This window comes from Hippopotamus amphibius, chromosome 8 (assembly GCF_030028045.1).
Source record: "Hippopotamus amphibius kiboko isolate mHipAmp2 chromosome 8, mHipAmp2.hap2, whole genome shotgun sequence".
Lineage (NCBI taxonomy): Eukaryota > Metazoa > Chordata > Mammalia > Artiodactyla > Hippopotamidae > Hippopotamus > Hippopotamus amphibius.
Genome location: NC_080193.1, coordinates 72,055,047 through 72,078,733, shown reverse-complemented (window position 1 = coordinate 72,078,733; position 23,687 = coordinate 72,055,047). Strand labels below are relative to the sequence as shown.

Below are 23,687 nucleotides of genomic sequence, written 5' to 3'. Positions count from 1 at the left end.
TGATGAGGAGACGGAGGGTCAGGGAGGTTAGACATACTGGATTGAGGTCACACAGACCATAGTGACAGATGGTCTCAGGCAGGCCTCCTGGCTCCATCCTCACCCTCTTCTCGGGGCCGTGGTCCTCCCCTGACTTGTCCCTGGAAGCCCAGCCCTGAAGGTGACTGCAGCCGGCCTCCTGGTACAGCCCACAAAACCAGCCAGGCTGAATCCCAGGGAGGCGGACATTGGCAAGACTTCTAGTGGAGTCAGACTGTTTTGCTCTCACTTCCCCCCTGAAAAGGCAAAACAGAGAGTGAATTAGCCCAGAGTAGAGAGATGAGTAACAGGAAAGGGAGAGGGAAGGAAAGGTGTGGGGTCCAGCAGCTGTGGGCTCTGGGAATGTATCAGGTACATTAATCTTCCGATATCCTGTAAAGGGGCTACTGGCCCATTTTCCAGATGAGGAGACCAAGTTCAGAGAGAATGTGTAAATCATCCCTGTCATGGTGGTAAAGGTTAGCAATAGGATTTGAACCCAGATCTGTGCAGCTGAAATTTGTGCTTTTCCCACGTACCCACCCAAAGCTGCAGTTCTCCAAAAGCTAAGTATCTCTTTTATATTCTGGCATTTGCTGCTTGATTTATTAGTAACATGCATTTGAATATTGTTAAAAGTTCAAATATTGCCAAAGGACAGAAGACAGTTGTCCTGATTAATCCAAATCTCATCCTAATGATGAGAAGTTCACACTTAGCTCCCGGTGCTCCTAACAGTTACCACAACGTGGTAACGCCCAGAGATGGCTTCTTTCTTCCAGGTGGTGGCTGCACCCTGTCTTGTGAGGGGGAAGCTTGGTAATTACCCCAAAAGTCAAGGTAAGGGTCCTCTGCTTCCCTCGTCCCCAGGGCCTGGGAGGTGAGCTCAAGGGCATGAAAATGGCCTATCAGGGCCTCATATTTCTACGTCGTAACCTGTGGGACCCAGCATCTCACACCCCTGACACCCGAAGGACACTCCAGTGCCCCCTGACCACCCTGGGGACCATTGCAGGGAGCTGGTATCCAGATACCTGGAATTTGCAGCTTTAAGCACATACAGGTGGAGGTGGTAGTTTCCATGTCCTGTGAGGTAGATTGTCCTAATGATAGTACACAGCTCCTGACCTTCTTATGCAGAGCGCAGGACATGATTGGCCTTCTTTGTCGTCTTGGTGGTGACAAGGACATCAACTTCGTCCTGGATGGTGCATTTGTTTCTATGCTCCTTTTAAAATTTCTTAGGAGGCAAAGACACTTGTTTGGGGTAAGCTTGTAATTAATAAGCAGCCCCCTTCTATTTTACCCAAAGACAAAGATGACGACTCCTTCGATCGGAAATCCATGTACCGCGGATCCCTGACTCAGAGAAACCCCAACGGCAGGAAGGGAACCGCCAACCACAGCTTTGCGGTAAGTTTTCTCCGTTTACTGAGGGACTTTAAAATTCTGTGACCTGTCAGGTTGACATATTAAGTCTTCAGAGTAAAGAATTGGGATAAACTAACAAGAAAAGTAAAATCAGAAAAAGATCTAAAAGAAAATCGAGAACCTTTCTTAAAGGTACCAGAGTGTACTAGTGATAGGGTCACCTCGCCCTTGGGGACAGGGACAGCCCATGAGGCACTGAGGACACCTGGGGACCAGGACAGCCCATGAGGCAGTGAGGACTCTCTGCTCAGCGCCGCAAAGGTCATTCCGCTGAACCACCTGTGCAGGTGCCGGTGTCAAGGCTGTCCCCCGACTTCTGTGGGAGAGGGCTCTCTGCAGAAGGAGCTTGCAGTTCCTCCCAAAGCCCAGGGAACATCAGGTTGGACCGGAGGGGTCATGGCCTTGGTTCCTACACAAGTGTATCTTGCAGACTCTTCTCCGACACCATGGTCTGTGGTGTTTCCAGCCTCGTGAGAGCCTTGTGAGAGCACTGGGTTTTCTGACACGGGTGCCACCTGCCTGGAGCCCCTGCAGCACTTCACACGCATGGTGCTGCAACAGCACAAGACCTCTAGGAACCACAAAGTCATGCCCACTCCCCAGGGCTGGGCACAAGGGCTCAGCGGCCACGATCAGGGTCCGAACTCACCCTATCCCCACAGCTGTCCACGCCCACATCCCACCTGCCAGCTGCGACCACCCAGCAGTTGTTCTGACTTCATACCAGTTACAAGAGTCTAAACCGATGGCTTGGCTGTCCAGGAAGACAGAGTGACTGCTCTGTTCTTTCCACAAACTCCATTTTTAAACAGGATTTCAAAGTATCTCACAGTCGTCATTGCTGGTGATTGTGTGCGAACCCTGTGTCGGCAGACAGGGAGGTGGGGCACACGTGTCCGGTACAGCCAGTGTTAGGCCACCCAGCCGAAGGGCAGAGGCTCCCTGCCAGGCCCCACCTGAGCCCAGAAGAGACCTCCTGAACCATGGCCAGAGCGTGGCCATCCCCAGGGGGTGACTGATGGCTAGCAATAAGAAATCACTAGGCTTGAAAATCTAAATGCTTTCGAATTAGAACACACCTTCCGTGTTTCAGAGCTTTAAATTGTCAAATACTTTCCGTCTTTACAGCCCATTTGATGAGGCCCAGTGTCATTGACCCAGATTCATAGCTGGGGAAACAGAGGCAGAGAAAAATTGAATGAAAAAACCCAGCAAGGGGTTGACTGATGCCTTCTGACCAGTGGGTCCATGTGTTTGTGTGTGCAGCTGTGTGCCCTCCCGTGTGTGTGTGTGTACGTGTGTGCCCATGTGTGTTTTATGCACACACACATATATCTAAGTGCATGTCTATCTGTGTGCACACCTGTGTGTATATGCTCCTCTGTGCTCTCCCGTGTGTTTCTGTGCCCATGCCTGAATGTGTGTGGATGCGCGTGCATCAGTGTGCTGATGTGTCCCCGCATGTTTGTGCTTCACAGAAACCTGTGATGACCCACCAGCCCTTAAAGGAGAGGTTCGTCTGAACCGGACAGAGCGACAGAGCAGCCCCGGCCCTTCTTTCCCTCCACCTTGGCCACCGCGTCCCTTCACCTGCCCCACACTTTCCGCTGCACACAGTCCAGCGGAGGAACGAGAAGAAACCCTGCCCATGTTGGAAGCCCACCCACAAGCTGACGATGGTTCTCAGCTCTTCACCCAAGTTCATTGACGACCTCCAGGGCCACCCCGACTCACCTGATCTGATCCTTGAGAAACATCTAAGCTGATACGTCTTTCCTTTAGGGCAGTGTGGTTTAAGCTTTTTAAAGAACACAAAGAAGATATTTTTTCAGTAATTGTTTTTTACCTCTTTCACTGCTGGCTTTCTCATGCAGTTTTCATGACCGAAACGGAAAAGGGATGACTCAGCGACAGCACCGGCCACCTGTATCCTCCTGACTGTGTCTGTGGGAGGGTGGGCAGGTGTATGGGTGCCACTGGACGTCAGGACAAGTGACTGAGTTCACATCCATCTGAATAATAGGGAGGGATAGACCCCACATCTCCTTACACACACACACCCCTAGTCTGCAAGTTCACCTGTGCCTCACAGGCTGGGAGAAAGGATGCTGTGGTCGAGGACAGAGCATGCAAGTGGGAGCGAGTGAGCATTTGCTCAAAGCCCAGATGCAGGTGCAGACCACATGCTGGGAGGCACTGGTGGAGCTTTGGATGGGCAGAAGACTGGGGTCCGGTCTGGCACTGCCACTCACTATGGTGGAATCCAGTGGGATGAGGGACCAATGAGTGATGCCTGCTGGCCACTTGCCGTCGGTCTGCAGATGAGCTCCAAGTCCTCCTTCACCTCAGACAGTCTGGGAGTCAGGGTTACACCTGGGTGTCTGTGCGGCTCATCGGCTTTAAGGGGAGCCCACTGGGACCCTCTGCTGCCTTGCGCACAGTAACCACGTCCCCCTTCCCCGAGCGTGGCTGTGTGCTTCACGAGGACCAGTTTATTTAGTCCTCAGAACAGCCCATGTTGCAGAGAAGGGAACAGAGCCCCAAGCGTAAGGCAGCCTCCCTGGGCTGGAAGCTCCCTTGTGATCCTCTGAGACTTTCCAAAGCTACTTAGGGTCAGGTTTAACTTTCATGTCTCGAGTGGCTTGGTGTTTGTGTTCAATGGTAACTGACAGAAGAAGGTGAATAAATGATACCTTTGCTACTAAGACTTTCTTGCCACCTGACTGTGGACACAGCCCCACCCACAGGTTACAGATTCTGCACCCCAAGCTCCGTTGGCATTTCCACTGAGTCTGTAGCATCACAGTCACCGCAGAGACCACGTGGGCGACAGGGGCCCTCACAGCTCCAGTGCACTTTTCAGAATCAGCATCTGAGTTGATCCGAAAGACTAGGCTTCAGGTTGTGCTGGCATTTGTGGGAAAGACGGATCCGATACTCCTTCTCAGGTCCTGATTCAATGCTGAAAATGATTAAAAGATTCCTATAAGCAAAAGAGGATCATTTCCTTTTGATGTACACCCCTCCTTATTCATACAGTATACTAAGGTCACCGTGAGTTCCTAGCGTCAGGGAAAAGGAGTGCTGGCTGGCCCACAACACTGCCCTGGATGTGATGTAACAGGCACGTGAGGCCTCGTGCCTGGAACCTTAGTGGCCACTTAGCTCCGCTGCTAACTTGAGTTCAGAGAGCTTCCAACCTGGAAACACACTGGTCCCTGTTTCAAAAGACCCCTCGCTGGGGTCTCTGATTAGGGTCAGGGCTACACTCTCATCACTCCCTCAGCAGCACTGCAGAGGCACCTGATGGCGGGCACAGGCCAGGAATCTGCGCTCATCTGGGCGCAGCGGCCGGGTGCCAAGGATGTGACCCTCCCTCCAGCTCCTGCACTGGTTCCTCAGCCCCTTCCAGCCCCTGGATGCCGAATCCTCTCTCCATCCCCGGGGGCCTCCCCAGCTTTAGGCACCTGTGGCTGCATTGCCACCCAGACACCCCAAGGTCCCCACCTCAGACCAGCTGCCTCTTCCTCCAGCATCTCAAAGTCAGCCCATCCTACTGAACTCCGATCTTACCCCCAAACCCTGCTGTGCCCACTCAGGTCAGCTTCGTCTTCCCCGGGGCTCCAGCCAAGGCTTTACCCTCTCTTTAACCCCACATTCTGTCGCGGAAACCTAGCTGCTCTGCCTTCCACGTACGCCTCCACCCTTCCATCCCATCAGCAGCAGTGTCCCTTATTTGAAGTGTATTTTTATGTCAAAGACATCCACTTGGTTATTTCCAGGATGTCAGACCTGGTTTCACATGCCTCACACCCGCTCTTACCTCAGTACCTTCGTCATGTTTATTTTACAACCTGTTGTGTGGCACGGATGCTGTGCTCTTGTTTCCAGTGTTACGTGTGGTCCAGTGTGCTATCGTTCTCTTGAGACCATCGTTGTGACTTGCGGACTCACGTCCCCTGGGAGTACTGGCTGCTTTTTCAGCCACACCTGGGGCAGTCAAGAGGGTCACCACGAACCCCACTGCTGGCCCCCTTTGCTTTCTCCTTTGAGCCCCTGGGAACCTTGAGAGGAGGCAGCTCCCCAGCCCGGGGTCCACAGCCCTGTCAGCCTGCAGGGACGATGTCCAGGCGGGTCAGCGGGCTCAGCGCTCCTCCTTTCTCCAAAGCCCCTCTGTCCTGGCTCCCTCCGGAGGCTGCCCGCCCCACGGTCCAGGCCAGGTCAGCGAATCTGGCCATGTCCATATGTTTCCTTGTGTCTGTGGTTGCTTTTGTGCCACAAAACCAGAGCTGAATATTTACTGCCTGGCTCTTTATGGAAACTCTGTGCTGACCCCTGGTCTAGGCCCGTGTCACTGACCTTTACAGCAGGGCTGGCAAGGGTCATCCCCAGGCGCGCTGAGCAGGGTGGAAGGACCACACGACGTTTGCCTCCTTCATCCTCTGGGGGCCACCCAGCCTCCCTCCCCCGAGGCCGCTGCCACCACCTCCCCAAACCTTCCAAACCAAGCTCTCGGCCTCCCTGAGGGCCCTTCTCAAAACCTGAGCTTGTTTGTCCTCTTGCTTTATAGTTTCTGCAGGCTTTGGTGAAAGGAGGCAGCACCTCACATTAACTCACCATCTTGGCAAAAACCAAATACATCGTGTCTTGGAATCGGGCGTGAGCACAGCCCAACCTCGGGGCCCTGCGGCTGAACAGATTACTACACACTGGGATTCCTAAAACAACAGAAACATATTCTCTCACAGAGGCCGGAAGTCCAAAATCAAGGTCTGTGCAGGGCGCACTCCCTGCAGAAGCTCCAGAAGAGACTCCATCCTTCGCCTCTTCCAGGTTCTGGCAGCTCCAGCCTTCCACGACTTGTGGCCGCCTCCCTCCAACCTCTGCCTCCACCAGTCTTTTTCTCTGTGTCCTCTCCTTTCCTGTCTGTCTGTCTCTGCCTATCTCTTACAAGGACACTTGTCATTGGATTTAGGGCCCAGCTGGATTCTCTAGAATAATCCCCTCATCTGGAGCTCTTTGCCCCCATTAGATGAACAAAGCCCCTGTTCCAAATAAGGCCACACTCTCAGGTTCTAGGGGTTGGGATGGGGATGTAAGTTTCAGGAGCCACCATTCAACCCACTAGAGTGACATTAGGAAATCTATACATTTCCAGAAACCAGTCTGTGGAGCCCCCTTCCAGAGACCCCAAAAGAGAGCATGGAGCAAAGAGGACGGGCCCCCTGCCTGTCAGGGCTCAGCCTCCGCAGAGACCAGAGAGTGCTGCCCACAGCCTGGCCTGGCTCACACATACCCCTGAGGGGGTAGGCATGGGCACCCCCTCCCCCATTCCCGCCCAGTGGCATTGCCTGCTGGGCCTTTTCCCCCAGCCCCACCTTCATGGAAAGTTCCCTCGAGTTCTTTCCTTCCCTCTCCCAATAGTGGGAGAGGCGCTCACCGCCCCACTCTAGGCCAGAGGACCCACTCTGTGCAAGGGAACTTCCAGTAGTGCCAGTTTAGGGAAGGAGGCGGGGAGGAGGCCGGTGCCAGGGCAGCGAGCATCCGTGACCAGATGTCCAGCACTGGGATGCAGTGGAAATGCTTCAGGAACAAGAGCTGTGCGTGTGACCTCGCTGAGCAGTGACAGGAGCCCAGGGTCAAGGCAGCCCTCCCCTGCGCGGTCCGCAGCCGCCTGACCACCGCCCCAGAAGGGCACACACAGCCACCAGACTGCAGGTTCTCGATAGGGACATCAGTGACGGCAGCCACAGGCGTGTCCCCCCCACACTTGGCCCTCAGAAGCAAGGCTGACCTTTTTAGGCTGAGCGAACCCCGGAGTTCTTGTTTTCTCTGGGATGCGGGAGGGATCCTGATAAACAATGGTGGACACATGAAAGAGTAATCAGAAAAGTTAAAGACGTGACCATATGCAGACCCCAAGCCAGGAACAGGGTCACGATCACCAACCCACACGACAGCCCTGCGGGGTGGGTGTCGTCCGCTTGCCTGCTGAATGAAAAAGTGGAAACTCCACAAAAGTCATGAGATTTGCCCAGGCTAGGAGCATGAAGGCAGATTCAGACTCAGACCTACAGGAACGCCAAAGGCGGTGCTTTTTCTGCCATTTGAGGATGTCCAGTAAATTGCACACCGCCCCCCTGCCCTCGGTGCCCTCCCCAGGGCATCGTTACATGACTGGGAGCGCTCACCATGAGTCCTCAGTCCTTCGGGACCCTCCTCAGGGCAGCCTCACCCCCCCAGCTCCAGCAGCCACTTGAGAGAACACTTATTCACCCTTTCGACTTTTCACCCCCAATCCAGGCTGTCTCGGGGTTGGTGGTGGTTTCTTTCTGGCCCCCGTGTATAAGCTACAGGGTTTGGGGTAAGAGCAGGCCAGGGGTGGTATTTGCCATGTTCATAGATACTATTGAAAAATTAAATGAAAAACTAAGATAATATAAGAAGTAGAATTTAAATGACATATATAACGTATGTAAACATGTATATGCAAAGGACCAAGGATTGAAAGGTGACGGGGAAAGATCGGGTGGAAGGTTCTGAGCACACCTTGGAGCCCTGCTGGCGCCAGCTTCTCCAGGGGCTAAGGGGTCTCTGGCCAGGACCCACCTGGATGGGGTTCCCTAGAGCTTCTGCTGTACGGACCTGAGGATGGGCAGTGCGCCTGGCTCAACCCCCGTCTCCCAAGAGACAGCAGACGTGCTGACAATGAGAGTGACAAGGCAGAGCAGGACGGCAATTCACCAGGCAGAGTGAGGGAGACGATAATTCCAAAGCACTCCCAAGCTGCCCGCTGGCTTCGCGATGGGTGACGCTCTTTGGCTCGGTCCAGACAGAGCCCAGAGGCTCCAACCCCGGGATGGGGGCGGGGGGCTTCCTTTGGAGTCAAACGAGCAGAGAGACAAGAACCAAGCCCATGTCCCCAAAAGCTGACACAGCAAAGTGTCTCCTGCCTTCTCTGACTAGGACACTTCCTGAGTTATTCTCCAATCTCCCACCCAAAACCAAGGTTCACAACCCAATCCAAAAATGGGCAAAAGACCTAAATAGACATTCTCCAAAGAAGGCATAAAGATGACTGATAAACATATGAAAGGATGCTCAACATCACTAGTTATTAGAGAAATTCAAGTCAAAACTACAATGAGGTATCACCTCACACCCGTCAGAATGGCCATCATCAAAACATCTACATACAATGAATGCTGGAGAGGATGCTGCGAAAAGGGAACCCTCCTACACTGTTGGTGGGAATGTAAAGGCAGACACTGTGGAGAACAGTATGGAGGTTCCTTAAAAAAAACTAAAATTAGAGTTACCACGTGATCCAGCAATCCCACTCCTGGGCATATATCTGGAAAAGACAAAAACTCTAATTCGAAAAGGTACATGCACCCCAACGTTCACAGCAGCACTATTTACAATAGCCAAGATGCGCAGTCAGCCTAAAGGTCCATTGACAGATGAATGGATAAAGAAGATATGGTACATATACACAATGGAAAATTACTCAGTCATAAAAAGAATGAAATAATGTCACTTTCAGCAACACGGATGGACCTAGAGATTATCATACTAAGTAAAGTCACACAGAGAAAGACAAATATCATGTGATATCACTTCTATGTGGAATCTAAAATATGATACAAATGAACTTATTTACAAAGCAGAAACGGACTCACAGACATGGAAAACAAATTTATGGTTACCAAAGGGAAGGAGGGGAGGGATAAATTAGGAGTTTGGGATTAACAGACACACACTACTATACATGAAATAGGTAAACAATAAGGACTTACTGTATAGCACAGGGAACCATATTCAATATCTTGTAATAACCTATAATGGAAAAGAAGATAGATAGAGATAATGATGGTAGATAGATGATAGATAGATAGATAGATAGATGATAGCTTAAACACTTTACACCTGAAACTAACACAATATTGTAAATCAGCTATACTGCAGTTAAAAAAAAAAGGTTCAACTCCAAAGTGCTTTGCTGGGCGACAGGCACCCCTGTGTCTTCAGGAGACGTAGGAGCCACACTAACAGCTGTGTTTCTGGCTCCCTCAAGGCAACTAATAGAGGGGATTTTTCATATAATTTCCAATATTCTTTGTAAATTCCACTATTTGAGAGAATTCTCCAGAGTTCCTTCTTCTAGCAGGTGGCCATTCCAGAGACATCTCTCCTGGAAGCGGAACACAGGTCAGGGACCCGCGGTCCTGGTGCACAGAGAGTCGGACCCCTGCTTCCAACCAGGGCGCAAGAGAAGCCGGTGGCTTCACTGTGACTCTGGTGGGCATGAGAGACAATATTTACAATATTTCTCCGGAGTTTTATTCTCCGTATTCTCCTTAACGTGGAAAAGAGAAAAAGCTTTCAGCGAGGAGTTGAATGCAGGAGTCTCCCAAAGACCCTTCACAGTTAAAGGCAGGCTCTGAGTGAGCCGCACAAATCACTCTGCTCGGGTAAACGAGCATCCAGCACCCAGGTCCCCGAAGGATGCCCGGCCCCCTGCAAGTCACTAAGGAAGAGTGTGACTTCACAGGTCACCTCCCAGGTCTCATCAGCTTCAAGCCAACCACGAGCTGAAGTGCTGCAATTCCGCAATTTTATACCAAAACTTCATTTCAGAAAGTTCCAAGGACTTTCCCTTCTCAGCAGCGCTGCGAGGAAGAAGCTGCTTTGCTGGGGGCCTGATAGCCCATCCGCAAAGGCGCGCTGGGAGTCGCAGGGCTTGGCCTCTGCCGCCCAGGCACTGTGCCTTCAGCTCGCTGGCCAGAGCCAAGTCATCTTTCCACATACTCGCAATGCCCATTATCTCCAGAGTTATTTTTATAGAGGACTTTTATTACCTATGAGATGTCTTTATGCTTTATTGGGAAGAAAACAGAAAAGATAGATACGCTAAAAAATGAAAAGAAAAAGTCAGAATCCTCTCTCAACCAGCAAACTTGCTAATTCCTCCTAACAGCCATTCATATATTAACGTTCAGCTAAAACTCTCGCACATTAATTTACAGGTAAGTAGGTGACGTCCATCCCGGAAGTTACCTGACAGCTATGGCCTCTCGGGAAAGAGCCAGCCCAAGGAATCTTCTGCTGCCAGATTCCCCTAAAAACACCTACTGCAAAGCCTGCCCAGAGGCCGGCTTGTGGGTAAATACACAAGCCAACCCCTCAAGTCCGTCCACACCCGCAGTTCTATGGCACCTAGGCTCAGAATCCCAAGGAAATAGTCACACTGGAGAAAGTAGCACTTTGCTATATCACCACAAACACAGCAGTCTGTGATGGTTAATTTTATGTGTCAACTTGGCGTGGCTCCGGTGCCCAGATGTTTGGTCAAGCATCAGTCTAGATGTTGTTGTGAAGGTGATTTTCAGATGAGATTAACAGTTACATCATCAGATTTGGATCCTCCATAACGTGGGTGGGCCTCGTCTAATCAGTTGAAGCCCTTAAGGGGAAAAAAACTGAGGTTCCCAAAGAAGAGGGAACTCTCCAGACTGCCTTGGGACTTGAACAGGAAAATCAACTCTTCTCTAGTCTCCCGCCTGCCAACTGCCCTGAGGATTTCAGACTTGCCAGTCCCAAAGTCACGTGAGCCTATTCCATAAAATCCCTCTCTCTCTTTCTCTTTCTCCTTGAACACACACACACACACACACCCTATTGGTTCTGGTTCTCTGCAGAACCCTGATTGATACACAGCTCCTACACACATAAGAGCCTCGTCTGATGTTTCTCGCATTCTCATCACGTTTGAAGCCTGGAAACTGAAAGCCATCAGCAAGACCTGAAGAGACCACCGCCTTGCTCATGGGAAGGGACCCCACTGCTGCCTGCCCACCTCTCGCTGCAACTTCTTCTCACTCAGGCCTCAGAGACCTCACTTTCCACACAACTCAGACTTCAACAACAGCTTTCTAATTTATAGATGAGCGCTTTAACATTTTCTCAAGAATTTGGATTTTCAGAAGCCATCTACATCAGAAACAGCCTTGCCAATAACTGAATACTCCACTCACCAGGGCTGGTCTACAGCTAGGACTCAGACAATTCCCGAGGCTACCTTCCCATCCGATTATGCCGTGTCTTTCCAGGGGTCCAGAAGAATCCCATGTTTAAGAAACACACAGGCCAAGCCACAAAGCGTCTAGTTTCTTCTAAGAACAAGGGCCAGAAAAACCACGTCCTCAGTCACTAGGACACACTTACGGAGCACTGCATATTTTCCCATGGCCACCGTAACAAAGGACCACGAGCAGGGTAATGTGGAACAACAAAAACTCATTCTCTCACAGCTCAGGAGGCCAAAATCAAGGTGTCAGCAGGCTTGGTTCCTTCTGGAGGCTCCGAGGGGGAAACCGTCCCACGCTTTTTCCCCAGCTTCGGGTGCTTCTGGCAGCCCCTGACGTTGTGCCTGGGCTTGTGGCCGCATCCTTCCCATCTCAGCCTCCGCATACACATCGCCTTTTCCCTTGTGTGTCTCTGCCTGACTGTCCTCTTCTCATCAGGACACCCGTGATTGGATTTACGGCCCACTTTAACCCAGAACAATCTCATCTTAACAAATTACATCTGCAAAGACCCTACTACCAAATAATGTCACATCTGAGGATCCCGATGGACATGAACTTGGGGGGACATTATTCAACCCCCTCCAGAGCACCATTATGGTCCAAAAGCTAAAATAAAAACCATCCATCATCACACTACTTACTGAGTGCTGGCTGTGTGCCCACTAATCTACCATGGGAGTGTGAAAGCTCAAAGATCTCAAATCCGTGATGTCCACCCCAAAGACTGGGGTTCTCCTAGCTATGCTGAGGACACAGGGGTCTCCTCCACATGACTCTTCCAGTGCAGGAGCAGCACGCGATTGCAGCAGCCTGGTACACCTGGAGCACCCTCTCAGAATGGAGGGAAGGGCAGGGCCCAGGGTGGCTTGGGGGCGTCCGTGCCCTGTGACCTCTCTGAGCCGCTCTTGACCATGAGCTGCTCACCACACTTTTCAGGAGGTGGCCATCCACCCCCACCCCCACCCCCAGCCTCTCCAGCCAGGATTCTGACTATAGCCCTGCAGCAGCCACAGCTCATGGTTCTAGACACAAGAGTGAGCAGGGTCACATGTGTCCCAGGTGCTGGCCGGTCAGGGGTGAAGCGAGCCCGCTGAGAAGCCCTCCGCTGGATCAGCAGGGGAGCGGGTCACTGGATCCATCCATGTATGGCTCACAGCGACCCCACACATGCGGCTCCAGAAGCCAGACTGTCATCTCTCCCCAAAGGTCTGAGGTCTCCCTGTGGGAACTACCAATCCCCCACACCTGCTATAAGTAAACTGCCGCTAGAGATACAGACCAGGGAGCAGCAGACTGCGGCCCCCGGGCCAGATCTGGCTCGTGGCATTCTCATAAATAACGTCTTGCAGGCACGCCCTGGGGCTCGGGGTCCTGGCAGGAGCAGTAGAGCATCTCACTTGTATTTGCCCCACCTGCCGCCGCCACAACAGCTCCAGCTCTCAGAGTGCCCCCTCAGGAATTCTGGGTCCTCTGATGGCTGCCACCAGAGACCACATCAGGGGACATCATTCCCCCCCGTCCGCAGGGCCAAGCTCTCTGCTCCGCACTCAGCAGGGCAGGGGTGGAGCAATGCCACATGCCTGTGACGCCGCCCGCTGGTGGCCCCCGAGTGGACAGGCACTGCCGACCAAAGCAATCAATAGACGGTCTGTACTAGGACTAGTTAAAGAGAAGCCAGCCTCCAGATGACTATGAGAAGCTGCTCCGGAGAAGCAGGGTTTCCACACAGTTTTATGTCTTATCAGAACAAAGAGCATCAAACAAGTTAGGGGTACATTCCTTCAAGATTTTAAAAACCAGACCAGCATGTTCACAGCAAGTCCGCATGGCCTTGGCGCCTGGGAGGGGGTCTTATCATCAAAGCAGGACCAGCCCTGGCGTCCCAGGAACAGGGGCGTTTAATCTTCCTGTTCAACGTTGACATGCTTTACCTCTGGCCAGTGCGTCCCTTTCTTTAACGATTAAAGCAGATGCACAATGTATGTTTGGTGGGCCACAGACAGGCTGTTCTAGTCAGCATCAAATTCAAGTTAACTCACTCACGTATACGGCGGAACGGCTTCCCCAGACCTCAACTTGTGACCGTTTCTTTCATCCGCACCGTGATGGAGCTGCTGGGCTGAAAGGGGAGGATTCATTACCCCACACACTCATGCACATGCACACTCATACACTACACGCACACACCCTCACACACCACATATACACTCACACATCACACGTGTGCACACACACACACCACACACTCACGCACACATACACATTCACACACCACGTGTGCACGCACACACACCACACACTCACGCACACATACACACACACACCACACGCACATGCTCGCTCCCACGATGGTGCCCAGGAAGCTGCCTCCAGCTGCCGTGGTGTCACAGTGTCCACTGCCCCACGAGGCCCAGGTGCTGTGTACACAGCTGCCGGGAGAAGACCCACCTGGAGACAGGACCACACGTCATGGCAGTGCTTCTCCACTGTCACCATCACCACCCTTCACAAGAGCCACTCTGACCACCACTGACCCTGAGCTCCCCTGGGAATTCTGACGGAATCCACCCCAGTGGCCTCAGCCTGCTGCCCAGGGTAGGAGCTGAGCACCTCCTCCACCCCCCACACTCCTTATATAACCCCCTCACCAGTGCCCCCCAGACTCCAGACTTTCAGGGAGCCCACCATCCACATAACCTTCATCACCAGCAATGGGCAGCCGCATGAAGAAGAAACGCCCGTGACTGAACTTCTGAGGGCCGGGTGCTGTTCTGGAACTTTCCTCGAAGTCTGATGGAGGCTCAGGAGGGGCTGCGTGGCCCCTGCACACGTCCAAGGGGAGCAACCTGGGAGGTGTCCTCCCCAGGGTGGGTTCTTTGAAATAATGCTCAAGGCTCTTAGATGACATTTGCTACAATCTATGATTATTCATTAAGTGAATGAGTTCAGTTCTGAGGCCCAGGTGAAACGGAGAACAACGTGCAGTTATTTAAAATGGTATTGGGACTTCCGTGGTGGCGCAGTGGTTAAGAATCCACCTGCCAATGCAGGGGACATGGATTCGAGCCCTGGTCCGGGAAGATCCCACATGCTGCAGAGCAGCTAATCCCATGCGCCACAACTACTGAGCCTGTGCTCTAGGGCCCGCGAGCTACAACTATCGAAGCCCACCCACCTAGAGCCTGTGCTCCACAACAAAGAGAAGCCATCGCAATGAGAAGCCTGTGCATGGCCACGAAGAGTAGCCCGGCTCGCCACAGCTAGAGAAATCCCGTGCCCAGCAACAAAGACGCAACGCAGCCAATAAATAAATAAAGTAAATAAATAAATGTGGCATAAGTATACAGATTTTTAGCAACTTGAGGACATGATTGTTAAATTAAAAGAATGAGATTGAAAAATGCATGAATCTGATGAATCTACCCAGAAAATAGGTGCAAAGCCCATGAGAAGGAAATATATCACGTAATAAATGACTGGATTCCCTGATATGATGGGTGTTTTTTTTCTAGTTTTCTGTATATGCTAAATTCTTTCCAAATGTATATAAATAGATTTTATAGTAAAAAATAAATTTATTATTTATTTTATAATAGAAATACATGTATTTGTTTTATAATAATGATAAACTTTAAACAGTAATTATAACAATTCTGGAAAAGCCTAGAAAAAACAATTTTTAAGTGATAGAAATAAGATGAAAGTGGTTTGCATGTAATGAATGCAGCTATGAAAAGCCATGTAGGTGATGGACGGGGCCTGGGAAGGATTACAAGGATATCATTCAGTTATGATGGCCTCGGGTAACTTGCCCCTTCACCTTTGCATTGGAAACTGTGACTCAAAGGAGGAGGGAGGCAGCCGCAGGGTCCCCTCTGCGTCAGCCATCACCAGGCTGCGAGCACCCCGGCCGGTGGCGCCTGACTCTGCAGTCCACCCAAAGCATGAAGAAGGAAAGCTAATGTGTTTTAAAACCACTCAGCCCAAATGAAATTATATAACCCAGGAAGGGACACATCACATCGCTGATGAGAGTTTTTAAAAAAAACAGAAGAAAAAAAGGAAAAAAAGAAAACGACTCTTTCCTGATGTCTCCCAGGGAGGGAGGTGGGCGGGAATGGACAGTCAGCTGCTTCCTCCCGGGACTATAAAAGGGGTGGGCTGGCTCCCACCTGGGCCACCACTCTGGGTCACAGCGCTCGCCAGCCTCCTTGGAACCGCGAATCGAGGTGAGTACCTCACAGTGCGCTGGAGACGGCAGGGGTCCCTGACACTCCACCCCTCTCCTCTGTAAACCCTCCCTCCCCATCTGGTCCGGGGTCAGTCCTGCAGCTGGGACCAGCACTGGCAGGGGCAGAAGGGGCACCGTTTGTGCGCCAAGGGCCACCCTGCCTGCCTGGGCCCCAGTGCACAAGGCTGTCCGTGGTGGGGACAGAAGGTGAAGCCGTCCAGACAACTCCGCTGGGAGTACAGACCAGGAATCCCACCAGCCAGGAGACGGCAAACCTCCAGCTCCCAGGAGGCAGGTCCTTCCTCTGGTATCAGGTGGTGCCAGGTGCTCCTAAGACACCCTCCACCCAGCGAGGGTGCCTGCCCAGGCCCAAGGGGAGGAGCAAACACCCCAGCACCTCTGGGCGCATCTCTTTATTACTCTGCTTTTTATTTGTTTTTTGGCTGCGGGATCTTAGTTCCCCAACCAGGGACTGAACCCGGGCACTGGACCCCCAGGGAATCCCTTTATTACTCTGCTTTGATGATGGCACCTCCACGTCCTCTAAGTGGGACCCCCCCCAGCAACTGTGCGTGTGACACCCCAACCCATCTCTGAAAAAGAAAGCGGTGGGCTTTCTTTTTTATTTTTATTTTTATCTTTTTTTTTAAGGAAAACCTGGTAGCGTACAACGGGTCGGTGCTCAGTGGGGTGGGCATTTTAAATCTTTCAGATGGAGAGCGCTTTCTGTGGGGCTCAGGGACAGGCTGGAAAGCCAAGGTCAGCGGGGGGCCCTCCCTGAAACACACAGGCTCTCTGGCGTCTCCTGCTGGTTCCTGTGTACCAAGGGTGGGGGAGGGAGGAGCCAGCCCTATGAGGTGCGGGCACGTGCAGAAGGAGTTACCAGTTCTGCAAGGTGGATGCTGTTTGGGGCCTCAGCCCCGCAGGGTGAGAAGTGCATTTTCTGGGTGCCTCTGGTGCCCACAGCACCCTCTCACCCCACCACTAGCGCTGGGGTTGTCCTGCCGTGTGAGGACAGGGCCCACCTGTGACAGGTTGACCCTGGAGACTCAGCAGCTGGGATCTGGGGGCGTGGGGAGGGTGAGTGCTCTTGGAAAGGATGGAAGACGATGACACTTCCACAGTGCCCGGCTGTCGACTGACAATCTCCAGCAGGCACGGGTCAGGATGGAGCCGGGCCGAGGGAGGGCAAGAACCCTGCACTGGGGTCCTGGGCCCTGAGCGTGGTCCAGGCTCAGCACCCCTCTGCCCCGGCCCCCAGGCATGTCCGAGGTTGGGCCGCACCCCCTGCACCTCTGCAGCAACCCTGGCTCCTCCGGGCAGCTCCCCACCAACCTGCTCATCTCTACCCTCCCTGCGGAGGCCAGGTGTGCACCCTCACAGCGGCACAGAGGCCTCCCACACCCCTGGTTCCCTGACACAGACAGACAGACAGACAGACAGACAGACGGAGCCAGTTCCAAGACAGCCCAGCTCTCTACACCCACAGCTCACATACTACCCGGGTTCTGTCTGAGGAGAGAGGGTCCGTGCAGACGTGACTGAGCATAGCAGAGGCTGCCACACACGTGGTCACCTCATCCAGCGCTCACTGTGCAGAGGAGTGAGTGGGATCCCCGGGGGCATGGGCACCGTGCGGAGAGCCAGGTTCACCCGCTACCTCCATGCTCACTGCCACCCAGCAGCACAGAGAAACGCACGGCGGAGCACGGCTGCATGCACACGCGTGTAATCACATGCACACCCTCTCATACACATGGGCACAAAAACACACGCACGCCCTGTTGTACATGTGTGCACACCCATGCACACGTACACTCACGTGCACACGCTCACGTACACGTGCACATCCACTCTGACACGCCCAGCGCGCGTGTCATCTGAGGCTCCCAGCTTTGGGCGCACATGCCCTCACACACGCTCACCTTTGCTCCTGCCCCAGGCTCGCCCTCCCGTGTGGGATCCCAGCTCGAACGGAACCTCTCCAAGGACCCAGCGGGATGAAGGCGTCGGGGGCCTGGCTGCTGTGCCTGCTGCTGCTGGGCCTGGCCCTGCGGGGGGCTGCAAGCCGAGCCCCCCAGCACTCCATGGAGATCCGCAGTGAGTGTCCGGTCCCCTCACCCGCCCCCTACCCCTCCACCCCGGGGTCACAGGGGGGGCCTGGCCACCTCCTGAGCTGGGGTGACGTCCTTGCTGCAGGCTTGGCTTTTGGTTCACCAGACCCCTCCGCAAAGAGGCCCTGACACCTGCTCCCAAGGGCCCCTGCCCAGCACTTGCTGGAGGGGTTCACCGCTCACTACCAGGGTGACCTGGGCTGAGCCCACTTTGCCCATGAGAATGAGATTGTGGGGACAGTGAGGGAAGGGGGAGATTATCCTGGTGTGAGTTTGAATTCCCATTTCCTGGAGCCACCCCACAACCCAGAAATGGCCTGGCCAGGCCCCCTGGGCACCCCTCCTGTGTGGGTAGGTCCCAGCACGGCCTGGCGGCTGGGCAGCAATGAGCTGAGCACGTGCACTGGGCCCTTCCAACCACGGCTGCACACCCCAGGGCACGAGCATTCACACACTGTTCTCACTCTTTCCAGCCCCTGACATCAATCCTGCCTGGTACACAGGCCGCAGAATCCGGCCTGTGGGCCGCTTTGGCCGGAGGAGAGCAGCCCTGAGGGATGGACCGAAGCCTGGCCTCCAGCACCTGCCAGCCTGCTTCCCCCTGGAAGGTGGCGTTGAGCCCTCCCAGGGTGGCTGACAGCCCAGCTCACCAGGAATAAATGCAGGAGCCTGCCCCCCACTCCCCTCCTCCATGGGCCACTTTACCTTCAGTCCTAATAAAAGCAGCTGGCCTTGTTTACACGTGTCTGTGTGGGGACAAAGTGGGAGGCGCTTTCCCTCGTGGGACATTAGCCTAGAAAGACCCTCAGAGCCCAGAGGCTCCTGGACTTGCCCAAGGGCGCCCAGCACGGAGTAGGGGGACTGAGATGTCCTTGGTCACTACAGCCTGTACCACCACCCCTCAAGCCGCCCTGAATGGCCACTCAGGCTGCACACTGCACAAGGCCACCATGCGGGAGGCCCCAGAGGAGGGCAGCCCTGCCCCTCAACCTGACCTGCCCTCTCTCTGCCCTAGTCCTCCTCGCCTCCCTATTGGTACTCGAGGGAGAAAAAGAAGTGTGGGTTGCTTGTTTCCAATACTCTAGGTTCAAGTATTTCAACCCCACTTTGCATCCCTTTCAAATAACACCAGCATGTCCCTGTGTCCTGTCTCAGACGGAACTGGCTTTGGCATTGGGGAACACATGGCCACTAACTGGGCAACTGAGCCCAGCCCCTAATGTCTCAGAGCCCAGTTCCCACATCTGAGCCCAGCAATGGTAGCCCCCACCTCGTTCCTGAGCTCAGGTTGGCACACCCCTGCACACCGGCTGACACGTGTGGATGCTCTGTAAACATGAATCCCTTCCCTGAAGTGCACCCCCAGCCCAGTGCTGGGGCCAGAAGCAGGCAGGCAGGTTTAACCAGTTGCTTCTGAACCCAGAGCTCAGGGCCTGTCAGGCCTCTGCATGCACTGTGCCTGCAGGGTCTCAGGAACCTGCCCAGCCCGCAGGACTCCTTCTGTCCGTGCACACTCAGGAGGGCTCAGGACACAGAGCAAGCCCGCAGGACTCCAGCCCCCAGCCATCCTGCTCTAAATCGAGGAAGGTGGGTCACACGCACTGGGCAGCTGCAGGAGACAGAGCTGGCCACCCAGATGGAGCTGCACCAGGGCTGCCCCCCTCCCCCAGCAGCCACAGGGAGGCCAGAAGCCAGTTCCCTCAGCGGGGGGCTGGGGTGGAGAGTGGATGTGTTCGTGGGAACAGGACAGAGGCCAGGCCTGGCAGCACAGAGAGCCCAGGAAAGCAGTTGGGCAGTTCTTCAAAAGTTAAACATGGAATTACCCCACGGCCCTGCTACAGGGTCCAAGCTCACTCTGCTCACCGCACCACAGGCCAATAAATTAGAGACGAGGTGTTGAGGTAAGAAAGCCAGCAGACCAAGAAGATGGCAGACTAGTGTCTCTGAAAAACCATCTTATCGGGGTTTGGATGCCAGTTTCTTTTACAGCACAGAGAGGGGGAGGAGATGAGGAAGTAAAAAGGCCGTAAGTTTTGCAACTGTCCCCTGGAATGGCCAGCCTCAGGGAGGGGATGTGTTCATTTCTTCTTTCTTGCAGCCAACCACAGGTGCACAGGATCAGGAGGCTTCCCTGAACAAAGGCACTTTGGTTGAACATTCAGGCAGAGGGGCAGGGTTTCCAGAGGCAGGCCATTGTGTATAGACAGCATCCCTTTAGTGAACAAAAGCAGCGGGAAGCAAAGGTTAAAGTCAAAGAAACAGATCCAACCTGGAGTCAGATCTGGCTCTTCTCTGTTACAGCCCCTCCCACTTGTGGGCACATACCCCAAGGGGCTGAGAACCCGTGTTCAGATGAACACTCCTACAGGAATGTTCACAGCAGCACAATTCACAACAGCCAAAGAGGTAGAAACAACCCAAATACCCATGGTTAGACGAATGTATAACGACATGTGATCCATCCATACAATGCATTACTATTCCGCCATGAAAAGGAAGGTGTTCTTCCAAATACTACTGTTTCCAACCAGGGCTCTTGGCTTTCCCCAAGCAACAGCAATTGACCGTCTGGTCCGAGCGAGGGTTGGAAGAGAATTTCCAGACACAAGGCAGAACGTGAGGAAGACAGAGTTTATTAGAGAGAAAGTCACTGTTAGAACAGCAGGCCGACTTCCTGGTAGCCAGGGAAAGTCGACCCTGAGCATGGGTTGCTTGCCTGTTTTTACAGCCAGGGAACCTGCGGTTATCTGCTGACTGGTCAGAGTACGTATGCTTTTAGCGTGCTGAGTGGAGAAAAATGGTGCAAATGTCTTTCCTTATATGGGATGGGCAAGGGACATGGCATGCTGCTTGGGAGGGCTTTGGGACATTGCAATGGTTGCATTGTACAGAGTGATAGGAGTCCTGTAGCTATTTGTTCTGGCAATATTGGCCCTTTGAGTTTCTCTTGTTCTTTGTCCTTGGAGCACAGCACATTAACTAGAGGCCAGACAAGAAATCGAGGCAAGGCTTTATGGGGCCCCTGCTGCAGCAGAGAGGGGAGCGAGAACAAGTAATAGTTTCCCTTGCTTGAGCGCTCCCCTGTAGGGCGAGCTGGTTCCTCACATGGCGTGAGGGTATGGGTGTGTCCAGGGGGTCGGGCTGGAGGCGGGGCTTAGTTGTTTTGCTCACCCCTCTGGTGGTGCTGAGTGTAAGGGGGCAGGCTCAGTGCCCTGCTTTTCCTCCGGACACCCTGTCTTTGCTCCAGGCTCTTCAAAAGTGGCAGTTGGGTTTGTTGGTTTCTTTGTATCTTTGGGGTCCAGAATTTGGCAACTGCACAAGCACATAGTTATTTTTAGTCCTGTATAGTTTCTTTGTATTTTGTTGCTGGAGGAGAGGTATGTCCAGGTGCAAGCACCGCAGCACTGCCGCAAAGGGTCCCAGGTCCCAGCAAAGGGTCCCAGGTCCCAGCATGGCTCATGATGACATCTAATACCCTCCACTTCTACTCCACAATTATCACTGTATATACTTTCTCTCTTCCCTCCTTCCCCTTCTCTCTCTGTGCTTCTTGGAAGTGAGTTGTAGACATCATATTTCCCCTAGATATTTCAGCATCATTCTCCTCAAACTAAGGACAATCTCGTACGTAACCACAAAACTATTACCATGCCTAAAACATTTTCTAATAATTCCATAATATCATCTAGTTTTTAGTCCATAATCAAAAATCCCCAAATAAGGCAAGAAAATCTTAGTTGTCCTTTTTTTTGTTTTTTGTTTTCTTGGAGGCCAGGATCCAATCTAAACTCAGGTTCACACTTGGTTATTTCTCATTAGTCCCTGATCATCTTATTTGTCACGATATTGACTTTTACAAGAGCCCAGTTGTGTTACCTTGTAGAATGACCCACACGTGTGACTTGTTGACAGCTCCCCCAGGTGCTGTTACCTTGTTCTGTCCCCCCAACCCCGTATTTCCTGTAATCTGAGCAGTGGATCCAGGGGGCAGAATGGACTTGGTTATCACTGAGGGCACGAATGTTCTGTGTCTGTCCTACTGCCTCATATCTGACAGTGGGGTCCAGGCCCCACCCTGACAGGTGTCAAGTCTCACCCTTTACTGAGAGGATCTCTCGACTGTAAAAATCTCTTGGTTTTCCTGTGTGCTCACTACACGATCTTCAGAGGTCCTGGCGCTCCACAGCAGTAGTCGTTTTCCCAAAGAGCTCACAGCCAGTAATTTACACCCCATTGAATACCCTTGCTGGGATCAACTGTTACATCATTGGTAGTACAATGGTGACTCTCTAATTCCTTCCACGTGTATGAGTAAGATTCTTCTAAAGGAGATATTTCTCCTTTTTTCTCCTTTCCTGTTTTTTTTCAACACCTTACAAATCATTCTTGATGCTCAAATTGTCCTAAGTTTGGCCAGTGAGACCTCCAAAAAGGACTACATCTTAAAAGAAAAAGAATGGATTCCTAAGTCAGCCCCTCCAGGCACAGGGGGGTCTTCCAGGGGAGCTGCAGGAGGCACTAGAAACAGAGGGGATGGGAAAGGTCACGGCCACAGGCAGGGCATCAGCGTTGCTCCCAGAAGCTGCTTCTCAACTTCTCTGTGCCTCCTGCCTCCACCATGAGCACGCGCGCGCACACACACACACACACACACACACACACACGCACACACACACACACACACACCGGCTCCTGAAAAAGGCTGGAGCATCTTCCCCAGCTGCGGGCAGGACAGCAAGCTCACCCACCAGCCTCCCCGAGGACCATTTATTCTGAAGAGTTTCTGCCCTGAACACCTGTAACCCCATGGGCTCATCACCCTCTGGGCTCCGCACCCATGCCCCCCCCCCCACCACCTCACAGTCCGGGACAGGCTGAGATCGGGTGGGGTAAGCAATGACAGAGAGAGGCCTCAATAAACGTCTGTGGTGGGTGCGGTGGAGGCTGTTTCTAGGAAAACCTGCCTTTTTTCTTTACACTGCTGGTAAAAACAGCTTCATTCCTCTCATGGGACACATTTGTTGAGCACCTGGCATATACCAGACATTGTACCAGGCACCGGGAACCCCAGGAGAGGAAGGACAGACAGAACCCCTGCCCTCAAGGTGGAGCTCCCCCTTGTCTGAATATTAGGTCACCAGGAGGGCTCAAAACTCCCAAGGCCCCAAGCCTCACTGCAGGTGGATTTAACCAGAGTCTTTGGTGGGTGCAGGGATGCTGCCTGCAGAGGCTCCCAGGTGAGTCCAGTGCAGGGTGGAACCCCACCTGCCTCATGGGAAAGAAGGAGAGGAAAAGGGGCTATCGCACTCGGGCGATGGGGAACCCAGCTCCAGGATCACAACGCACTCCACCCCATCTGGGCATCCTACAAATACCACTATTTCCCCACTTTCTGTTTCATTATCGATGGGTCAGATACTCCTCCCAAAGCCTTATTGTCAGCAAAGCAGCAGACAGGACCCGGAGACCAGCAGCAGCGGGGTTTGCCTTCAGCAATGCTGGAGTGCCATCTAGTGGCCAAAGGCAACCTCAGCCTCCTCCACCTCCACCTCCAAAGTGGGTCCCGCCCTTTGCTGAGGGGGTCCTAGCCCCGCTACCCCAAGTGGGGGAACAGAGGGCACGAGGACACAGCCTTACACAGAGGCACTCACACCTCACGTACTTCACCTACGAGGGAACAGTCGTATAAAAAACTTCACTGCAGTCAGAAACTGCAGGGCACGCAGCACTGAGTTGTCAGGTTTCACCCGGAAATTGTCTAGGAAGGAAACTGTGAGTGCTTTTGGGACGTCAAGGAGCTCA

The 23,687-nt window shown here is 53.1% G+C and overlaps 2 protein-coding genes across 2 annotated transcripts in view; both read left to right on the top strand.

Moving 5' to 3' along the window:
• The window catches only part of MLPH (melanophilin), a 43,863-nt gene extending 39,433 nt beyond the window's left edge, over positions 1-4,430 (top strand). Inside the window, exons 14-16 of the mRNA XM_057746909.1 lie at positions 801-858; positions 1,331-1,431; positions 2,928-4,430. Of these exons, the coding sequence (XP_057602892.1) occupies positions 801-858; positions 1,331-1,431; positions 2,928-2,972 (204 nt within the window). The 3' untranslated portion in view covers positions 2,973-4,430. The remainder of the gene's footprint in view (positions 1-800; positions 859-1,330; positions 1,432-2,927) is intronic.
• Positions 4,431-17,745: 13,315 nt separating this feature from the next.
• Positions 17,746-18,522, top strand: PRLH (prolactin releasing hormone). The gene is made up of 2 exons (XM_057743875.1): positions 17,746-17,871; positions 18,359-18,522. Exons 1-2 carry the CDS (start codon positions 17,772-17,774, stop codon positions 18,520-18,522), a joined length of 264 nt encoding a protein of 87 aa, XP_057599858.1. The 5' UTR covers positions 17,746-17,771.
• The last annotated feature ends 5,165 nt before the right edge of the window (positions 18,523-23,687 follow it).